Here is a 23135-nt window from a genome sequence, read left to right as displayed (position 1 = left end):
AACACCCCACAGTTACTTTGAACAAATAAAGTCCAGAGATTTACATTTATGTGATTTATTACCAGTTACATTTTTTTATTTTTAGCCTAGATAGGCAATCATGTCTAGCTTAATAAAACAATTAAGTGATAATTATAAAATAATTGAAGTGGGGAATGTCTTGTGATTGAAAAAAAAAACAATCACAAAAAGACATTGTGCTGATCATCATCAAATCAATCAATATTCGGCTTTATTGATAAAATAAGAGACCTGTTCTTTTTTTAACAAAAGAGAACATTGCAACTGTTTTACTCCACTGAACACATTAAACTCATGTTAACTCAAGTTTTATTAGTCACAGCATGATGTACCTCCACCTGTAGTCAAGCCGATAGATTCTTTATTGCAAATTTCGGCAGTGTATATGCATCCAGTATCACTGCCAAATTCAGCAAAAAATGATACGATTTTGAATTTATAAAGAAACTGTGCAAAATAATAATACAATACAGTCCTTTTTTTAATCAGCCTCAAAACCAAAAGTGTTTGGAAAGGACATGAGGCCTTTGGTTGAATTAATCTGAACGTGAATACTGTGCTTGTCTCTTTAAAGCGTGCTGCAAACATTTCCCCCATTGATTTAAAGTTTTTCAACAATAAGGCTCCTAAAGCAAGGCAAAGCCACAAAAGGAAGAATCTTGACAACACAGAAGAACAATTATTAAGCAAAGTGAATTTAAAATCTAGATTCAACCGTACCATTTCAACAGTACCTCCAAACTTTACCAATAATAATAAAACAAACAAATATAAAATAATAATCATTATAACAATACATATCAATATTACTAGATCAAACAAAGAGCCCTTAAATTGATAAAATATTGGTAAGACTTTTAAACGCTTGCTGTACGAAACATTATTGTCATTATTCATTCGGTCATTATTCTGTTTTTAATCGAGCCAGAGCCTTGCCAATTCTCGCCATTTGTTTTAGAAAATCCAATTAGACCCAATATTCTACTTTTCTCCTTAGACATCACAAAAACATCCAAAGATACGCTGTAGAAATTATTTCGAAATGCAACTGGCCCCCACACACCCTTCTCATTTCAGCCCATTTTTGTCTGTTTGGTTTCATTTCCAGCATTATTCGTTCCCAAATATCTCCCACATCCTTTATTTCTTGTAGTTTCCGAACTGAATGGCCAATCGGTCAGTAACGCAGCGGAAAGTAGCAGGCTGCACCTCCCAGTAGTAAACTGGGTTACCATAAAGACTAATGCCATTGTAAAAGCTTCTCTTTATGCCAAAACCTCGAGGACAGAAGTCATTGACGTCCACCTGGCTAATGTTGTTTGAATGAAGGTAGACCACCTGAAAGAAAAGAATCACAATTGAATGGTGTGCATGTGTGGATGGTCATTGGCTTGATATTGTATCTGATCAGATGTTCATCACCTGAAGGTACTTCATCTCCGGCAGACCCTTCGGGACACGGGTCAGGCGATTGTTATCTAAATGGAGCTCCCTCAGATTTTGTACGTACGATAGACTGCCATTCTCAATCATGCGAATGTGATTGTGACCCAAACCCAACCTGAGGAAATGAGGACAAGCACAACAATGAATAAACAATAGACAATAGATGGTGATGTATAATTGCATATAAACTTGGTTTTACGAACTTTTTAATGACTGGTAATGTGAATATTTATTTGATTGTACATTTTCAGGGGGTCTTGAAAATATGATATGATAAAAAATATCTGTGTTTGGTACAAAAAATATTTTTTACAATGGTTTAATTTTGCCTTTGTAATCTATAATCTGTATTTGGTCTGGATTAGGGTTAGGGACTGTTTTAATGCATATGTCCTTGAGATTTCAGACACAAGGTGGCGCCGTTGCCTCAGAAAGGTCCCACAGACAGGGCCAAATGCATTATAAGGAGTGGATTGTGAGTATGAGGCGAGTTCAGACTCACGTAACCCACCTGTGCAAGTGTTTATAGCGTTTCAGGTCTTCTAGTTCGATGGCTTGGATTTGGTTACTGTCCAGATGAAGCTCATGAAGACTGTCAGGAAGATCTATGAAAATCCATCATTATATTACTGAATTTAACACCACATTCACCAACATTTTAAATCATGCAAATGGTGATTTATTACAAAGCTCATTTATGTTCAAAACTGTATAAAGGACAATCAAATCAAGGTCCTTATCCAAATGTTCTTCTTTAAAGTTAGCATGCACCTTCCTTTGACAATCCGTTTAATAACTTTTTATTAAAATTAATCACCTTTAGGTATTCCAGTAAGTTTGGCCTCAGAGATGCGCAGGTAGTTGAGTTTCAGGCCTTTAAAAGCACCGGGCTCAAAGCCGCTGTTCTGAATAGGGTTCCCGCCCATCTCTATAAGAAGACCAACATCAGACAGAATATCCCATCACAAAAACCAGCAGGCTCCATCTAAAAAAGGAAATGGTTTGGTCAGACTGTGACCTCTATACCACATAATGGCAAGCGTGCATACAAACCGATGCAGTTCATGCTGCCCAGACGAGAGAACGTCCCCTCTGGAACTGTCTTAATACGGTTCTCATGAATGCGCAGCTCTACCAGGGATGGGGGCAGGTTCCTGGGCACCACTGTCAGGAGGTTTCTCGAAAAATAAAGCTTTTTTAAGTGTAGGAGGGGTGTGAAGGCTTTTGGGTGGACTTTGGAGATCTTGTTGTTGACCAGCGACAGGGCCTGGGGAGAAAAAGTGAGAGGTTTTATTTGAGGTTCTGTTGGGTCATGGCAACTTTAAAAAACATCCTTAATATCAGAATGACCATGGAAAATGCACATAAAAAGAAATTTTATATTAATAACTTAATCTCTTGTACTTCTAGGCCATGTTAAATATTTTGTTTGGTCTGGGATAGACTGCATAAATATTGAGAATAGTTATTCCAAGTATTAAGAAGGAAACTTAAACATTCAGTTTGGTACAGTCATGTGTCCAGAACTACAGGAGCATTCTTCTTTAGAGACAGCTTTAACATCCTGTCAGACTTTTTGTATAAAGTGCCAAATGAATGGGTGACATAGCTGACTGTGAAATGTCTCAAGAGTTAGCCTAAATATGCATTAAAAATGTTTTGAAATCACTTTTCTTGAAAAATGTCCTAAATATAAACTTTAAAATCTAAATATTAAAACTAAATACAGCTAAATGGTGTATGTCAGCATTAAAGAATTAAATAAAGCACTTAGCAAAAGCTAAATATTTGGCTAACACACTTTTTGGCTGTATCAGGCAATGGTGAACAAACAAGTAAAGAATTAAGCATTGAGACTGGCATGCATTAACAGACGGAAAAAAAAAAAACATCCAATGAGTTATAATATTATAAACTCTTTTTTTTCTGCGAAACAAGTTTTCGAAAACAGACATACTCTTATTTTGATCCCAAAATGCTAGTATATCTGTTATAGTATATCAGTTATTTTCAGCATTATTTTCTTAGAATTAAAATGATTTTTGTCATACAGCAGTCTTTTTTTTCTCAATTATTCATTGTAAATAAAGAATTCCTTTATTATTCTTTCATTTTATTTTATTACTGGTCCACCTTTATTGCTCCGATCAGAATGTGTCTTACATAAAGGTTCGCAAGTCCCTTGAAGTCATTTTCCTTCAGTTCTGTGATGCGGTTATTCTGTAAGTCCAGTAGTTTGGTGTCTTTGGGAATTTCCTTGGGGACCACAGTCAAACCTAAACAAAAAGATAAAATGTTTATACACCAGTTTACGACATCCAAATGTACATCTCTGTATACAAATCTGTTTACAAAGACAGGGACAGATCATTAGCTCGCCATTTGGTTTAGATTTCTGTGAGTCTTCCAAGACAGGATTTCCTTTGTGTCATCAAAACATCAAAAGAAAATTGAACAGAATATCTCCAAGAAATCATAACTAGTTATTGTGTCCAAAAGTTTGTTTATTGAGCATCCCAACAGCTGACATTCACATCATCTTCGTATACGTCCACTCCAGTATGTATAAGCACTTTAGAATCTGCCACACTCGGACCACATCACAAACTAGATCTAAATTACACCAGAACCGCATCAAAAGCACAAATCCAAAATTGTGTCTGTTTTACCAGTCCAGTGTCCAAGAGTCTAAATCAGTGCAATGATTCATCATGATATCCAGCAGAGCCCAATAATTTATACTAGGCTGGGTTCGACCTCTGTTCCCCTCCAGCCATTAATGCTCTTGCAAACCGCAACTGCTAAGCCCGCTTTCTGCTCAGTAGGGGGGGAGTGAAATCACTAGAAGAGGTATTCAACACATTAAAGGGACATTCTGGATTCTATACAGCATAAACTCTTTCAACAGCATCCAGGGCCTGGTGTCAATTACCACAAAATACATTTCACTGGTACAGAGCCATAACCACAGGGGATATTTATTTTTCAAAAATATTCATATTATTGGTCTATCAATATGAGTTTTTCTAGTGGTCCTATGGTTAGTCCTCCCTTCCTTGGTTTGTAAAAATAAAAAAGGAAAATGCATTTATAATCTAAGCCTTTCGAGCATGATAAATATTAAGCTTATATTTGTTTTTTAAAGCAAGTTTAATTTATGAAATACTTTTTGACTGTCAGTGTCTGAATTGTCTCAAAGTAGACGAGAAGTTCTGGTTGTTTGCGTGTTTGTACAATGAACACCTCCACGGGATATCTTCAAGAGCCAGGGCTGTCATTTGAATGAACAGCGTCCAGGAAAACATTTTTATAATGAGGCCCCCCACAATAAAGACAAATTTATAGCCCCATCACTGATTTATAGTCATCATCACATGGCCAAGAAAAATGTTTCTGGTGGTTTCTATCCCGAACAGCTTTAAAAGTCTGCCAGTCTTTGCAGGTTTTTAAATTAAAGATGATTTCCTGTTTTCCTCACCTGCCACTTAAACCAACAAGTGCTCTGTGAATGACATCATCAAGCAGTGACAGAAACTAAGCCAAACCTCCAGATTAAAGCTGACGTCCACCAGCTGTCCAGACCACGTCAGCCTTCAACCACAGCGTTACACACATCTACACTCCTAAATATAAACAAATTGTACAATGATAGAGGCATGATAACCACCAAATAAATATGAGCCTAAACATATGTTATGAATAAAACTCAACTTCAATTAGAGCCTATGACACAACAACTTCCAGACGCTGAGGAAAAAAGAGAAAACACAACCAATCGATGTATTACAAGGAATTATTCAAAACTGCGTAAGGAACCATATAAAGGGCCATTTAAAGCGAAGCCTGTATTTTTCAGTTTTATATAAAATCCACAACCCTAAACAAAAGTGACACGCAACACTAGAAAAATAGAAGAAAACAAAAACAAATCCTCTATGATAAAATGCACGTGAATGCACAAACTCAGTCAGACCCATGAACTAAAAATGAATGCATATATTTAAAATAATAAGCTTTGAATTCCTGAGCTCCTGTTGACTGTCAGTTCAATGGTTTTAGAAGTTGAAGAGCATAATTTGGACAGACTTGGCGGGAGACAGAAAGACAGACAGACCACAGTTTGTATTTATAATAAGAACTGTGATTATTCTTTAAGTCTTTCTGAAAAACAACAACAACTTTGCCTTGAATTCTAATCACAATGTAAATGCCTTATATTACGTAACAAATCAGTAATGTTTTTTTCTGTTTGTGGAAATGAAAACAGAGCAGCTTCAAACAATCACACTGAAGTGAAGTGCCTGTCATATTTAGAACATCCATTTTTGCCCTTAATGGATTCTGTTGTTGATAGATAGTGACCTGCTTTCTTTCAGCCATTTTGAAATAAACATAAGACATTCAGATGATGTGCCTCTCTTTCTCCCTCTCACACTTTCTTCCTGTGATACATCCTGTGTGCGTCACAAAAACAACACAAAACTCATGGACTTCAAGCAAGTTTCCTTCAAACAAGAAGTCTGCTTTTCCCCCAGACTACCTTCAGGACAAAATCATAAAACTTAAAAGAATTGTTCACCCAAAAATGAAAATTGTCATCATTTACTCACCATCTTGTCATTTTAAATGTGTGTGACTTTCTTTCTTCCACAGAGCACAAAAGATATTTTGAAGAATGTTGGTAATTGTACAAAGGCAATACCCATTGATTTGGTTTTGAGTCCAAACAATGGAAGTGAATGGGTATCGCCTTTGTTCGGTTACCAACATTCTTAAAAATACCTTCTTATTATATAAATATATAAATATCTTAATTTTGGGGTGAACTAGCCTTTATTTGGTTCATTGCTCTGCTTATTCATGCTTTAAGCAGGTGTGTATATCTGAGGCAAACACACCCACAGTGACATACTCACTAAGGTCTGAGCATTGGACCACATGAAGCTGGCAGTGACATCCAAAAGGACATAAGGGCACGTCTGGTGGCAGCTCTTCCTCCATCCCTGAACCTTCTTCATCTCTCATCATTACCGACGTCAGATCTCCCCCATTGCCATCCATGGCAAAGTCCCAGAATCCTCTCTGCTCAAAGGGCAGGGCCAGTGAGGAAACCGTCAGGCTGCAGATATGCAACAGCAGCAGAAGAGAGAGACTGGAGAACATGACTGCAGATGATGAGACTTACACTCAATGACCTACAGGATGAGGACAGAAAAAGAGGGAGAGAAAGAGACTTATGTAAGTCTTAAAACAAATGACTCATATTAGCATACAATGTCTCTATTATGTACTGTTATCCCTGCTAATGAGGACAATGTGTTCTGCGTTTGAAGAATACGACTGTAAAATGAGAAATAATTCGGCTGCTTTAAACATTAAATCCAGGTTTCAAATTGAACACAATGTGTAGCTTTGGCAAGTAAACAATTACTGTAACTGGTTGGCTGATAATGTTATTATAAAATGGCGTTTATGGTAACTCTAATGTAATAGGCCTAATCTAAAACTTGCTAGATGTTTACATTATTTTCCTTTGTGTTTGTTATACCAATAACCCCGTTGTCATTGGAACAAAATAGTTTCTTTATAAAAAATAATGCAAAATACAATTTTATGCCAGATAAAAATACACAGAAAAAGAAAAAGTTAATTTTGGAACCTGCAAACAGCTCTTTTTATGAAGATTTAGACTGTCTTACAAAGTAAATGAGAGAAAAGGGATGAAAGAAGGATTGAGAGTTTGCTGAGATGACATTGTAACATTGCCATCTAAATATAAGCACATCATTCATCACTGGACGTGCCCTTCCTGTACAACACTGTGCAATCTTTGACACTTAGCACAGGCCCTGAACCAACAATGTGCTTCATTCATATTCAAATATTCTACAAATCTGCCCAAAAGGTGAGAAAACACCAAAGGCAGCATCTCAACAATTTTAACAGTAGTTAAAATGTAGTGGCGTGATGTTAAATGTAGGATTTAAAAGCACTTATTCATTTATTTAGTAATACAGATTAATTCTATTATAAATTCATATATGACCAAAAATTTATAAAAACATGAGCAGTTGTATGTGACATGACCAAAACAGACCAAAAGACCTTTGAGTTAACAAATTATCATGTGGTTTGTTGGATTCATGCCTATACACTTAACACATGTGCTGTTACACACAACACATGTGCATTTAAATTCAGTTGTGAAATATGGCAAGGGATGTGAAATCAATCATTATGGAGACTGTCTGTTGTGTGGTTGTTTACACAGGGACTCTACAGTGTGAATGAACAGTCGTTTGTGCTGCATGTGCTAACTGGGCATCATATGCACCCCTTATAGACTTCTGGTCATTGTATTAGATTTTACAGAGATTACGTATTAACTTTAATTTGAGGTCTCATTCACTGATGTTGCAAAAATGTTATAAACAGTGGAAAATAAACAGACAGTGTAAACGTCTGTGTGCATGTGTGTCTGTAGGACAGATCTGGTCAGACAGTGTGTGGTGGTGGAAAAACTCACCCTGACCTTTTAAAACAAGCCATTCATTAGACAGGAAGGAGTAAGGAGGGAATATTTCTGGCAGTATGTGAGTGTGTGTGCGAGTGCATAAGTCTGAATGGATGGGTGGGGATGGCACATGATGTCATTTCTGAGCTCCAGCTGAGTCTTGTGATGTCATCACTAAGGTGGGGCTGAGATGTGGTTAAGGATTTGGGGTTTGCAGAACACACAGGGAGACCCCACTGATACCAAAATGGTGTAAGCTTCAAATCCAGCTAAACTGTTGGTTCCTGGCTTAACCTTAGCCCTCAAGATAAACCTGATTTAACCACGAGCTAAAATGAAAGCCAACGTTTGTCGTACATTAAATCTTCATCCTGAACTAAGACTCTGAATCATGCACATTCAAATCATGTTAAATCACTAAATGTGATTTTTATGGCAAAAACTAAGGAATCTACAACGACTTCAGAATACAGCAACCTTACAAATCTTAGCTGGAGAGCAAAATGATTTAAGTGAAGTTGACAGTCTACACAAGAGTTCCTCAAGTGACTCTTTAATGATTTGCCACATTCTTACCATAGTGTAATCCAAGTTGTTCCCTATACATGCTGAGGAGAAACACATGACGATGACCAAGAGATGTTAGAAGATATGTTTTTTATAATGGAGAAACTCAGAAAAACTCTTTACACCGCGTCTACACCGGATGCGATAATAGAACGCTGTCAGGGTTCTGGTAGACGGAGAGCACACCACAGAGGTAGATAAGAAAAAGGAGTTTATTTCAAAAAACAGGAATATCCAAAAACAGGCAAGTATACTTATCGGGGTATAGAATTGCAGTGAAGACAACAAGACTGAACAGGGAAGAACAAAAAGGTGCAAACTTAAATAGAATCCTGATGATGTGATGCAGGTGTGGACTAATCAAAAATGGTGGATGTGCGGTGCATGCTGGGAAACTGAGTTCAGAACTCCGGGGAGAGGGAACGGGTGAAGCGAGCTGGCGGTGACGACATGGGGGGCGTGGCCGGTGGTGCTGAAACCGTTACAGTACCCCCTCCTCCATGGTCCGCTCCAGCGGACCTACCAGGGTGACGGGGTCGACCTCGAAGTCGAGGACCCGGACGTTCAGGATGGGTTTGGTGGAACTCTCGTAGGAGTGCTTGGTCTAGAATGTCAATCCGTGGTACCCAGGATTGTTCTTCAGGTCCGTAGCCCTCCCAGTTGATTAGGTACTCGAGGTGACCTCCCCGTCTCCTGGAGTCCATGATCTCCTCTACCCTGAAGATCTGTTGGGCGGCGTCCAGAGGTGGTGGAGGAGGAGGCAGATCTGTTGTTACAGCAGGGTCTGTAGAGGAAACAGAAACAGGAGTAATAAAGGGTTTGAGAAGGGAAACGTGAAAGGAGGGGGAGATCCGGTAGTGTTTGGGCAGCTGGAGGCGGAAGGTGACGGGATTGATCTGTCGAGTGATGAGGAATGGTCCGATGTATTTGGGACTCAGCTTCCGGCAGGGTTGTCGCAGGCGTAAGTCCCTTGTGGACAACCAGACCCGTTGCCCTGGAGCATACTGGGGGTTTGGGGATCTTCGGGCGTCCGCATGGAGCTTCTGCCTGCGGATAGCCTGCTGGAGGTGGTGGTGAGCTGAGTCCCAGACCCTCTCGCTCTCCCGAAACCAGTGATCGACAGCTGGCACCGATGAGGGTTCTCCAGACCAGGGGAACAGGGGAGGTTGATATCCTAGGATACACTGAAACGGGGTGAGACCGGTTGAGGTCTGTCGAAGGGAGTTTTGGGCGTACTCCGCCCAGGGTAGGAAACGGTGCCAGCTGTGTTGGTGAGTATGGCAGTATGATCTCAGGTACCTCCCGATGTCCTGTATCTTCCGCTCAGCCTGGCCGTTCGCCTGAGGGTGATATCCGGAGGTCAAGCTCACCGAGATGTTCAGTATTCCGAAGAAGGCCTTCCAGACCCGGGAGATGAATTGGGGACCCCTGTCTGACACAACGTCTTCAGGAAGCCCGTAATTGCGAAACACATGGGTAAACAGGGCCTCAGCCGTCTCTAGTGCAGTGGGGAGCTGAGTGAGGGGAATCAACTTGCATGCTTTGGAGAACCTATCCACTGCCACCAGGATACAGGTGAATGTGTCAGACAGGGGCAGGTCGGTGATAAAGTCCACTGCGAGGTGAGACCACGGTCGTTGGGGTATGGGCAATGGGAGTAGTTTTCCCTCCGGCAGGCGACGTGGTGTCTTTGCGATGGCGCAGACTGAGCATCCTTTGACGAATCGGGCGATGTCCTGAGTCATCCCAGGCCACCAGTATCGGGCGGAGATGAGCGAGAGGGTGCGCTGTCTGCCTGGGTGTCCTGATCCCGGAACAGAATGAGCAGAGTCCACGAGGGTAGTGCGGAGCTCGGATGGCACAAAGATCCTACCCTCGGGACCTCCCGGCGGAGTAGGGTGTTGGAGTTCAGCGATGTCCCGGTCGAGGGCCCACTGGATGGGGCAGACGAACAGGGCTGGAGGAAGCACTGGTTCAGGTTCGGTTAAATCTGGGGTGACGTAGTGTTGTCTGGAGAGAGCATCAGCTTTGCCATTTTGCGAGCCAGGTCGGTAAGTCACTTTGAAGTCGAACCGTGAGAAGAAGAGTGCCCAACGGGCCTGACGAGAATTCAGCCTCCGGGCCTCTTTGAGGTACTCCAGGTTACGGTGATCGGTGATCACGGTGAAGGGATAGTTCGCGCCCTCCAGCCAGTGTCGCCATTCTTCCAGAGCCAGTTTGATGGCTAGGAGCTCTTTATTCCCGATGTCGTAGTTTAACTCCGCCGGGGATAGCTTGCGGGAGAAGTAGGCACATGGATGGAGTCTAGGAGGCTTCCCCTGCCGCTGAGAGAGCACCGCTCCTACCCCGGTCGAAGAGGCATCCACTTCCACGAGAAAAGGCAGGTCTGGGTCGGGTAGAAGTAGGGTAGGAGCAGTACAGAAGGCTTGCTTCATCTGGTCAAAAGCTTTGAGAGCTTCGGGATTCCAGGACAGGGATCTCGAGCCTTTTCCAGTCATGGCGGTGAGGGGAGCTGCAATAGAGCTGAATCCAGCGATGAAGCGCCGGTAGAAATTAGCAAATCCTAAAAACCGCTGCATCTCCCTCACCGTATGGGGTTGTGACCAGTTCTGGACCGCCTCCACCTTCCCCTGATCCATGGTAACTTGGTTGAAAGAGATGATATAACCCAGAAATTGTATGGTGGATTGGTGAAACTGGCATTTCTCGAGTTTCAGGTATAGTTTATGTTGGCGTAGGCGTTGGAGGACGATGGAGACATGGGTAACGTGAGCGGGTCGAGAGCGGGAGTAAATAAGTATATCGTCGAGGTAAATTATAACGAATTTCCCCAGCAGGTCCCGGAAGATCTCATTCATAAAGCTCTGGAACACTGCTGGGGCGTTCACCAAGCCGAAGGGCATGACCTTATATTCGTAATGACCGTTGGGAGTCACAAAGGCCGTTTTCCATTCGTCACCTGGGCGAATCCGAATCAGGTTGTAGGCGCTTCTTAGATCCAGCTTGGTGAACAATGTGGCATGGCGTAACTGTTCCAGGGCGGCAGGTATCAGGGGAAGAGGATAGGCGAAGCGCTTGGTGTGACGATTGAGAACCCGATAGTCTATGCAGGGACGAAGACCTCCATCCTTTTTCCCTACGAAGAAGAAGCTTGACGCGGCAGGGGAGACAGACGGTCGGATGAAACCTTGTTGTAATGCCTCCTCGATATACTCCTCCATGGCCTTCTGCTCCGGGATGGACAAGGAATAGATCTTTCCTTTGGGCATTGTGGCCCCAGGCAGCAGCTCAATGGCGCAGTCCCATGGCCGGTGAGGAGGCAGCTCCGTAGCCCTCAGCTTGGAGAAGACGTCCTGGAACGACCGATAATCTACGGGAACCTCCCCGGAGTTGAGGACCTCAGGACTCTCGACGGTAGTGGCTAGGATGGGTAGTACCGGTTTTAGGAAAGTTTCCTCCTTGATCGGGACCCTGGTGTTGGCGGGGCGACCCGCCCATCCGGATATGATGCCAGTGCGCCAGTCCACGATAGGTTGACGTTCCATCAGCCAGGGTCGTCCCAGAACGATATCGGAGGTGGACCCCTCCAGTACCCAGAAGGAGATCTTCTCCGTATGCCTGGGAGAGATGTGAAGGGTGATGGGTGGGGAATGGTGTGTGATCCGACCTCGGCCCAGCGGTTTTCCTAGGATGTCTTGCACAAACATGGTCCTCTCGTTCCTTAGGCGCGGGAAGCCCAACTGAGTAAGAAGATTCAGAGAAATGAAGTTCCCGGCGGCTCCAGAGTCAATCAGGGCATGGACTGGAACAGAGAAGTTAGGTGCAATAATGACCACTTGGGTAAGAGCAAGGTGAGGTAAGGAGGCCGGTGTATGGATAGAACTCACCGCTGGTCGAGCCGGACGGACGGGGCAGACGGCTAGGCGATGACCTGACCCTCCACAGTACAGACAAAGGTTAAGGTTCCGCCTCCGTGTACGTTCCTCAGGACATAGTCGAAAACGATCCACATCCATGGGTTCTGGGTCTGAAGAAGTCCGAGAAGCAGAGGTCGTAACCCGTGGAGGAAATGTACCGGGTGATGACGGCGAACAGGCTGACAGACGTTGGGCGATACTAATGGATCGTTGTATGAGAGCCTCCAGACCGACCGAGTCATCGTAGATGGCCATGTGTAATCGGATCGAGTTCTGTAGCCCTTGGCGGTAGACCGAGACAAGCGCCGGCTCATTCCATCCACTGGTCGCCGCAAGGGTGCGGAACTGGAGGGCATAATCCGCCACTGAAAGGCGTCCTTGTCGAAGCCTCAGCAGTAGATCGTGCACCGAAAGGTAATCCATTGCTTGGCCAAAGACCCCTTTAAAGTGCTCAAGAAAAGACTTCAGATTAGTGGTAAGTGGTCCTCCGGCCTGCCAAATCCCGTATGCCCAGTTCAGGGCCTTACCGCTCAGGAGGGAGATGATGAAGGCTACCTTGGATTTGTCCGTGGAGAATTGACCGGGGTGCAACTGTATGTAGAGCTCACATTGGAGACAGAACCCGCTACACTCCTCCACGGAGCCAGTATATCGGTTGGGTAGGGCCATGGGACTAGACGCCGATGGTGGGTTAGACGGAAGGAGTGCAGGTGCGGGTTGGTTCCGGAGTAGGGTGACCAGTTCAGAGAGGGGATCAGAGGGAGCTGGAGGTGAAGGACCGGGAGAAGTCTGTGGTGTGGTCATGGTGTGTGGTTCAGTCTACTGTCAGGGTTCTGGTAGACGGAGAGCACACCACGGAGGTAGATAAGAAAAAGGAGTTTATTTCAAAAACAGGAATATCCAAAAACAGGTAAGTATTTCAAAAAACAGGAATATCCAAAAACAGGTAAGTATTTCAAAAACAGGAATATCCAAAAACAGGTAAGTATTTCAAAAACAGGAATATCCAAAAACAGGTAAGTATTTCAAAAACAGGAATATCCAAAAACAGGTAAGTATTTCAAAAACAGGAATATCCAAAAACAGGTAAGTATTTCAAAAACAGGAATATCCAAAAACAGGTAAGTATTTCAAAAACAGGAATATCCAAAAACAGGTAAGTATTTCAAAAACAGGAATATCCAAAAACAGGTAAGTATTTCAAAAACAGGAATATCCAAAAACAGGTAAGTATTTCAAAAACAGGAATATCCAAAAACAGGTAAGTATTTCAAAAACAGGAATATCCAAAAACAGGTAAGTATTTCAAAAACAGGAATATCCAAAAACAGGTAAGTATTTCAAAAACAGGAATATCCAAAAACAGGTAAGTATTTCAAAAACAGGAATATCCAAAAACAGGTAAGTATTTCAAAAACAGGAATATCCAAAAACAGGTAAGTATTTCAAAAACAGGAATATCCAAAAACAGGTAAGTATTTCAAAAACAGGAATATCCAAAAACAGGTAAGTATTTCAAAAACAGGAATATCCAAAAACAGGTAAGTATTTCAAAAACAGGAATATCCAAAAACAGGTAAGTATTTCAAAAACAGGAATATCCAAAAACAGGTAAGTATTTCAAAAACAGGAATATCCAAAAACAGGTAAGTATTTCAAAAACAGGAATATCCAAAAACAGGTAAGTATTTCAAAAACAGGAATATCCAAAAACAGGTAAGTATTTCAAAAACAGGAATATCCAAAAACAGGTAAGTATTTCAAAAACAGGAATATCCAAAAACAGGTAAGTATTTCAAAAACAGGAATATCCAAAAACAGGTAAGTATTTCAAAAACAGGAATATCCAAAAACAGGTAAGTATTTCAAAAACAGGAATATCCAAAAACAGGTAAGTATTTCAAAAACAGGAATATCCAAAAACAGGTAAGTATTTCAAAAACAGGAATATCCAAAAACAGGTAAGTATTTCAAAAACAGGAATATCCAAAAACAGGTAAGTATTTCAAAAACAGGAATATCCAAAAACAGGTAAGTATTTCAAAAACAGGAATATCCAAAAACAGGTAAGTATTTCAAAAACAGGAATATCCAAAAACAGGTAAGTATTTCAAAAACAGGAATATCCAAAAACAGGTAAGTATTTCAAAAACAGGAATATCCAAAAACAGGTAAGTATTTCAAAAACAGGAATATCCAAAAACAGGTAAGTATTTCAAAAACAGGAATATCCAAAAACAGGTAAGTATTTCAAAAACAGGAATATCCAAAAACAGGTAAGTATTTCAAAAACAGGAATATCCAAAAACAGGTAAGTATTTCAAAAACAGGAATATCCAAAAACAGGTAAGTATTTCAAAAACAGGAATATCCAAAAACAGGTAAGTATTTCAAAAACAGGAATATCCAAAAACAGGTAAGTATTTCAAAAACAGGAATATCCAAAAACAGGTAAGTATTTCAAAAACAGGAATATCCAAAAACAGGTAAGTATTTCAAAAACAGGAATATCCAAAAACAGGTAAGTATTTCAAAAACAGGAATATCCAAAAACAGGTAAGTATTTCAAAAACAGGAATATCCAAAAACAGGTAAGTATTTCAAAAACAGGAATATCCAAAAACAGGTAAGTATTTCAAAAACAGGAATATCCAAAAACAGGTAAGTATTTCAAAAACAGGAATATCCAAAAACAGGTAAGTATTTCAAAAACAGGAATATCCAAAAACAGGTAAGTATTTCAAAAACAGGAATATCCAAAAACAGGTAAGTATTTCAAAAACAGGAATATCCAAAAACAGGTAAGTATTTCAAAAACAGGAATATCCAAAAACAGGTAAGTATTTCAAAAACAGGAATATCCAAAAACAGGTAAGTATTTCAAAAACAGGAATATCCAAAAACAGGTAAGTATTTCAAAAACAGGAATATCCAAAAACAGGTAAGTATTTCAAAAACAGGAATATCCAAAAACAGGTAAGTATTTCAAAAACAGGAATATCCAAAAACAGGTAAGTATTTCAAAAACAGGAATATCCAAAAACAGGTAAGTATTTCAAAAACAGGAATATCCAAAAACAGGTAAGTATTTCAAAAACAGGTAAGTATACTTATCGGGGTAAAGAATTGCAGTGAAGACAACAAGACTGAACAGGGAAGAACAAAAAGGTGCAAACTTAAATAGAATCCTGATGATGTGATGCAGGTGTGGACTAATCAAAAATGGTGGATGTGCGGTGCATGCTGGGAAACTGAGTTCAGAACTCCGGGGAGAGGGAACGGGTGAAGCGAGCTGGTGGTGACGACATGGGGGGCGTGGCCGGTGGTGCTGAAACCGTTACAGGAAACATGCAATTTTACAGGGAAAACTGTTATTTTACAGCCCAGCTGCCAGAAAATGTGTTTTTTTAACAAGATTTATTTACAGTTTATTTTGAAATACGGTCAAAAACTGTAAATTTCACAAAAGAGCGCAAATTTATAATAAGCACAGGGGAAAAGTATCATTTTCCTTACATCCTGTAATTTTACTGTATATTTCTGTCGCTCCAGCTGAGGAAAATTTCTGTTTTTTTTACTGAATTTGTTTTACAGTGTAGTTTTTTATTCAGTGAAAATTCCCACAATGAAATTTGACTGGGATCCCACACAAACATTATTCAACCAAACGTGCCTACTGAGTCTTTTATTTCCCCCATCAAACACATCATCCAACAACACTTTAACCTTTATCCGTGTGAGTAATGAGCATATGTCATGGGATGCTTTTGCTAATCACCATGGCTACTCCTCAATCATCAATCATTCTCACAACATTTAGCCTTGTTATTTAAACTGAAGCAATACAAAGATCTTTGAAATAGGCTCACAATGAGACATATACATGAAAAATTTGTCACCGTGGCTGACAGGTCCCAAAACGGACCATACACAGCTGATGCAAACGTTTGTTAAATACCATTGTGCAGTGGCATTTCCAGGAAGCCATTACAGCCTGTAGCGTCGTCCAATGGAATCACATTCTTTATCCTGTCATATAAACAACTAGGCCTATGTGTACTCTCCTCATATTGTCTGCCCATCTTTCACTTAAAAGTCAAACACGTGGGAAAGCAGCAGCCATTTTTAATTCTATTGACCTGGAAAAAGCAAACAGGGAAGAAAATGTACCCATTTGTAAAAATAGTGGCTAAATTATACCGTGCACCCCAAAAAAGGTCTGGTTTGGACGGGACAGAGGAATGCAAGAGAAAGGATGAGGCACAATTATATACAAGTCCCAGCATCTTTCTCTCTACGAAGGAGTTTGAAAAACGCCATAATATGCAAGTTCTGTTTTTATAGAACAGAAATCTGTTGCTCTCAGCACTTTCACACTGGGTCAATGGGTGTGTTCACAAGAGGTGGTAATGTGGTTGTCAATTCTGTTTGAAAATCCAAAAACAGTGTGTTTACACCACTGATCTATATAAAAGACTGGATTGCTCATGACGTCATTACACTGATGCTACCGCGCCGCCATGTTGGTATGCCCAAACGTTCTATTAAATTAATAGGGAGTTATCACATATTAATGAAAAAACAGTAACTTACCAGTCACTCTTTTTATTTCTAAAGTCTCAAAGTACATTCTTATAACGCAAATGTCTTAAGCATGTAAATGGTTAATTATTTAAAGTTGGGAATTTACGCGTCTTACTAGCTATAGAGTGAGTTTTCATTACAGTAGCGTACATATCAGATCAGCAGACTAATGAGACACCTCAACATATGACAAATGTTCTTATTCTGAAATCTAAATACTGATTAATACAGGTTGTATGTGTTCTTTAAATCATGAAGCTTTATTTCTAAACATTTACAATGACCTTCTATACATTGATTTCTATATGTCACTATTCTGCTCAAAATAAACAAACTTTGGAAAAACATCAGAAGTAACAATTAATGTTGACACACATGTGAACTAAAAACATATTGTGCGATTAATAAGCTGAAAAATGGGTTATTTTAGATGGTCATTTTGACTGTAAGTCAATGGCGCTCTCTGTCAGTTGGGCATCCCAAGATGGCGGCGCGATCGCTTCCAGTGGCTTCACCTTCTGCCGTTGGTTTAGCAATCCAGTCATTTATATAGATCAGTGGTTTAGGTCAAGAAAGAGATTTACAATTACAAATCACCAAAGTCATTCAAAGTTAAGTTTTCAGCACATACAGCACTAAACTGATTCCATTTTCATCCTGACAAAGAGAAGGAAAACAAACACACATAAACATAAGCAGACACAAACATAATCCTATGCCACAGCCTGAGCCAAAAGCATCAGTAGAGAAACCAAAGCTCACAGTCAGCACTTATCAGGAGCTTATATGCAGTTTAACACACAACCGTCTGCATCAACCCAAGGTAGGGAATAAAATGATGGCACATTTCTAAATGACTACCAAAGATGGGAGTTGCAAGTTATTTGGTTAACTGCAATGAACTCACATGACCTTGGTGAATTTGTGGTGTACTTTTGTATATGAACTTTTCTCAAAATCACAACTTTAATGCTTCACATAGAGTGTGCGACTTGCCTTCAGTGTTTAACAGTAAAAGTCAGATATATTACCAAACAAGTTATATTGTATGCATGCATACCTGCTACTTCTCTCTCTCTCTCTCTCTCTCTCTCTCTCTCTCTCTCTCTCTCTCTCTCTCTCTCTTTCTCTCTCTCTCTCTCTATCTCTCTCGCTCCTGACAGGCAGTGGTGGTTCATGGTTTAATGCTTATGCAGTGAATTAACTGCTGGCTTGTATGTAATTTGTTAACTTCTGTCACCCCCCCCCCAAAAACTTTTGTAATGTCACCACTGTCACCACTTTACTTGAATATAGCTGGAACAATTAGGTCAGACCTGATAACAGAGTCAAGTCTTACTGCCCTCACATCAGTAATATTCAAGTACTTCTTCTGACAAACCAGAAATGAGTTTCATTTGCTTTATATGGGATATCATTTAGCATTGTCAGCATTATGATGATTTACCTTTAAAATAAATGATATTCTGGGGGAAAGACAGATTTACAGAAAAGCTTTATCTCTTATAATCACATCTCAGCTTGGTTGTCTTTTACCAGTTTTGACAGTTGGGGTGCCATAAAAAAACATTTTAAAGACCTAAGTGGATTAATGTAAAAAGAAAATCCTGATGGAAAATGTAAAGTAATTTCAAGAACTGCAGAATTCACGTGAATTGAACATTATTGAAAGATGTCACAACCTCATACAGGTCACAAACATCACAAGGAAAGATAAATACAGTGCATGAGTGCAGTCACTCACAGCCGTCTATTCTATATCACTCACATCTAAACGTGTATCTTTCCTGTGCTGTGCATCTGTCTCTCCAGTGTCAGTCTCAGAGTCCACATTTAAAAACTGCATCCACTTTATATAGCCTACAGAAGCATTGCAGAATAGGCAATAAGCCTCTGTTGCTTCTTTATTGACATTACAACAAGAGCTTCATTGTGACTACACTTGAAGAGTTTGATGTATACACGGTATTTATTTGGTTATTTAATTATTTACATGAAAACGTTCACAAGCATTCATACAAAGTTCTCTAAAAACTCTAAATATTTCCCATGTAGCCTACATTAACTCTTAATCATCATATTAACGATCACTATTTACATTCATTTAGCCGATTTACAAACGTTTTATCTTAAGAGCCTACATCATTCAGCGATTCATCTAAATGCAACAGTGCAACAAATTGGCGCAAACACATGGGGAAAACATCACATGTAGCCTATGCAGTGACATCTTTGAAGAGCATAACACTTTAATAGTCATAAATGCATCTAAATTAATTTGCATACAATTTATGAATTCAAAAATTAAAAACAAAAAGAGCTGGGATGTTCAGCGCATATAACAAGATTAATACGCGCTTTAGCTGAGAACGTTTTGACCGAGACGGTTTTTTGTAAAGAAGTCTTCTAACCAAAACTTAGTTTCTTTCTGAAAATCAAGAAAAATAAATCTCACTCACCCTTTAACTGAGCTGTATTATTTCCACGCTGCGCTCTTGCGCCTGATACTCTAGTGCTTAATATTTTGTCTCTGAATTTCGCACTTTCAGACATATATTCTCTTTGTTGTGAGTTTGTCTCTGAGTTTGTCACTAACTCCCTCTCCTCTCATCATCAAGTCTGTGTCTGTCAGGAAGTCGGAGAGTTGCAGTGGTAATAAACACAGAGGAAGTGGGCGAACACATGCGGGATGGGGTGGTTGAGTGCCCCGAATTTAAGACAACCACCCTCATAAAAATGGACACCGAGTAATGTCCACCAGCACTCGGAAAATATTCATATGACTTCGTCCGCATTTTTGATACTGTCAAGTGTAATCGAGCAAACCATGTGTTTAATATCATATAAAAAACTGATGATCAAAGTTCAACTTTTTTCAACATTTAGGCCTACGTGAGAAATTTTCAGAGAAACCATAATGTCTGCCACTGTAAAATCGTCGTAGAAACATGCTCATATTTTAAGAGAGTTTAAATTGTTAATTCGAAATGGTAACTATACTGTATATTTTGTGGTGAATGTTTTGAATGACTTTTTTTAACAGTACCAGTTGAATATCATTTTCAACCTCATGATTTATGAAAATCTAAACCATATAAATCCTCAGAAAGGTCTGTTTCCTATTTAGCATTGGCAACCTGTGCCGTTATTCATTTGGTTAATCCTGTTGCCATGGCTAGCTCACATGGAACAGCAGCTGGAGGCATGAGAACAGAAAACTGGTACATGTTCCCAATCCAGTCCTTTCATGTTGCATATGACATATTTGTTCTAGCATCACTTATCTGCTCATATCAATGGGCTAGTGGATGAGATACTGAGATATTCTGCCCAGCCCTGAACATAAAGGCAAGGTATACTACTGCAAAGTGCTATACCAATGCCACACCATCATAACACTCTCTTTTCCTTTCTACACATCTTCCCCATGTTTATCACCTCTTGTGTCCACTTCATCTTATGAGGCCAGTCAAACTTACTAAACAATGGTTTTTTGTCTTTAAAAACCCTCTGTCTCACGAACACCGTTTCCTTTCTGTCATCTCTTTCACTTGTTTTATTTTCTTCTCACTCTCTGTAAGTGTGGAATGCCTCACGCTGTCTTTGTTGTGGGTTCACTGTCCAGTGGGTGGGTTTTTAGGCCGATGCCCCCTTCTTCCTAATAACAAACACAGGAAGCCGGTGTAGCCGGACGAGGGCAGAAGAAGAACAGCAGAAGGACAAGATGCTTCACTGTTAAACAAAGAAAATTTTAATTTAATTCAGACCAGCAATGAATTAAAATACAGTATTTGTCAAGGGCTTTTGTAATATTAAGGTCAATGTTAATCAGAAAGCAGGTGCATGTGCTTGCTTCATTTAAGGGGATTCTCCACCCAAAAAAGAAAATTCTGTCATCATTTACTCACCCTCAGATTGTTCCAAACTTGTATATATTTTTTTGTTCTGCTGAACACAAAGGAAGATGTATTTGGAAGAATGCAGTAACCAAACAGATCCCCCATTTACTGCCATAGTAGGGAGAATAAATACTATTGGAGTCAATGGGGGATGAGATCTGTTTGTTTACAGACATTCTTCCAAATATATTCCTTTGTGTTCAGCAGAGCAAAGAAATGTGTACAGGTTTGGAACAATCTGAGGGTGTGTAAATCATGACATAATTTTCATTTTTGGGGAACTATCCGTTTAAAGGCGGGGTAACCGATTTCCGAATTACGATTTAGACAACCGAGTCGGCCGAGTACCAAAACAACCTTGTAGCCAATCATCAGTAAGGTGCACAATGCACAGGACGGACATTAGCCGAGCCGAGCGCTGACGAAAGCGAAAGATGGGGGTAGGGGTGTGTTTGTTTTGGTGATTTGAACATCAACAACGGCTAAGAGAAATCGGACACCCCACCTTTAAGACCAGTCCTAGACTAAAATAAATGTTAATACACTGTAGAGAACGTGCACTGACATATCTTAAAATTATTAGTGCAATTGTCTGGTCTCAAAATGCCCACAAGTAATGTTTTTGTAAAAAGCATGTTTATAAAAACTACTTAAATAACCAGAAGGGAAATAAGATGCAAAGTATCTGAATTTGCATGTTTCTTTGCCTGTGCTATACAGTATGTCCGTCTTGCGTTCAATGGATATGTTTTTACATATGAAAAAGCTTGAAGCTGATTGAAGAAAGAACAGAGCTTGTCAGCCGGCCAAAGAGGATATGAAGGATGAGATGGATCTCCTCTGGGTAAAGAGAAAAACATCCTCATAGCTCTAATTTTCAATCCAAGGAATCTGAGCCAGTCAGTTTATGCCATCAGAAGAGTAGATGCCATCACCATACAGACCATGTAGAAGGGTCTTCTGCAGTTGAACTGGGATACCATGGCGCACAACATTGTCACAATGATGAAGAGATGTTCTGATGGACCTGAAATAACACATGCCATTAAATTGTATTTAAATACGCTCCCCGAAGATAAAATAACCGTCTGATATGTTATCATGAAACCCAGAAGAAACATGATGAGCAAGAACATGCTGGTTGTAGTGGCTTCTTGCTAAGACAGTAATGCAATGTTTCAAAATGACTGTACAATTATGGTGAATGAAGGTTAGTCTGTGTGCAAAACAGAGAGCCAACAGCGCCGTCCAGCTCAGTGGTGCTTATGGAGGTAAAAGTTGGGAGTTAGAAAAAAAGAGTTGCTTCGTTAAACTTTTGGTTACAATAGAAATTGTGAGCTGCAATGTGTTTTGTGATCCAGATGCATTTATTGTTGTTCTGGGACAGCTGTTTGTTGGCGTTATGAAATACCATTATCATCTCTCTCTTTTTTTTAAACCACACTCAAGAAAGTGATGGAAATAGTGTCTATGGAAATAGTGATGCATCCATTGCTCTGAAAATGATGAGAGAGTTGATCACTGGTATATTTTGCATAATCTGAAGCAATAGTGCCTGTTTCACACTGACAGCATAAATGAAGTGTACATTAAAGTGGAAGTTCACCCCAAAATCAACTTTGTGTGATTTTTTACTCACCCACATGACGTCAAACATGTCTTCGGAGCACAAATAAAGATATTTAGGTGACACCCGAGAGCTTTCCAGGCTTCCTTATTGAAACCATGGTGTCAGTTTTTGCCAAGGTCCAGAAAAGTACTAAAGAAAGACATCGTTAAAATGGTCCATCCGCGCATAGTGGCTCAGTTGAATTTTTTTGAAGCGACGAGAATGCTTTATGTGCGAAAAACAAACCAAAATACCGACTTTAATCGATATATTCTCCTCTGTCTTGTCAGTGTATGGCGCGCGTTCACGAGAGCACTTCTTCGTCTTCGGAAGTTCTCTAAACATGTTTAACGTCGTGTGGGTGAGTAAAAAAATCACACAAAGTTGATTTTTGGATGAATTATCCCTTTAAATATTTAATAGTACCATCAATAATAAAAAGGTTTTCAGGAATGACCCTCTGAGAACAAACTTGATCGTCATGAAATTGAATTTACAGGAGCGAGATCTTTATTCATCTACATGGAACTTTACCTAAATTGTAATAAACTGCTTACATATTTTGCCCTTCACAGCTA

At 40.1% G+C, this 23135-nt stretch overlaps 1 protein-coding gene across 2 annotated transcripts; it reads right to left on the bottom strand.

Moving 5' to 3' along the window:
• Positions 1 to 133: 133 nt before the first annotated feature.
• bgnb (biglycan b) lies at positions 134 to 20955 on the bottom strand. Of its 2 annotated transcripts, XM_057363265.1 has the most exons (8): positions 19509 to 20955; positions 6384 to 6662; positions 3631 to 3743; positions 2521 to 2734; positions 2285 to 2395; positions 1979 to 2072; positions 1444 to 1582; positions 135 to 1359 (listed from the first exon to the last, which is right to left on the bottom strand). In XM_057363265.1, exons 2-8 carry the CDS (start codon positions 6628 to 6630, stop codon positions 1162 to 1164), a joined length of 1116 nt encoding a protein of 371 aa, XP_057219248.1. In that variant the 5' UTR covers positions 6631 to 6662; positions 19509 to 20955; the 3' UTR covers positions 135 to 1161. The 2 variants fall into 2 exon arrangements, with proteins under 2 accessions (XP_057219249.1, XP_057219248.1); XM_057363266.1 differs by lacking the exon at positions 19509 to 20955 and having other exon boundaries at positions 134 to 1359; positions 6384 to 6647.
• Positions 20956 to 23135: the final 2180 nt, after the last annotated feature.

This window comes from Triplophysa rosa, linkage group LG21 (assembly GCF_024868665.1).
Source record: "Triplophysa rosa linkage group LG21, Trosa_1v2, whole genome shotgun sequence".
In the NCBI taxonomy this organism is placed as follows: Eukaryota; Metazoa; Chordata; class Actinopteri; order Cypriniformes; family Nemacheilidae; genus Triplophysa; species Triplophysa rosa.
The sequence above is the reverse complement of the archived record's forward strand: the minus strand, read 5'-3'. Positions and strand labels throughout refer to the sequence as shown.

What these genes read in the sequence shown, in the direction of transcription:
- bgnb (XM_057363265.1), bottom strand. Translation starts at nt 6,630, where the DNA reads ATGTTCTCCAGTCTCTCTCTTCTGCTGCTGTTGCATATCTGCAGCCTG. An exon ending in GGTCCAATGCTCAGACCTTA is followed by an intron (nt 3,744 to 6,383) that starts GTGAGTATGTCA and finishes CTTTTTGTTTAG; the next exon opens with GTTTGACTGTGGTCCCCAAG. An exon ending in CGGAGATGAAGTACCTTCAG is followed by an intron (nt 1,360 to 1,443) that starts GTGATGAACATC and finishes CTTTTCTTTCAG; the next exon opens with GTGGTCTACCTTCATTCAAA.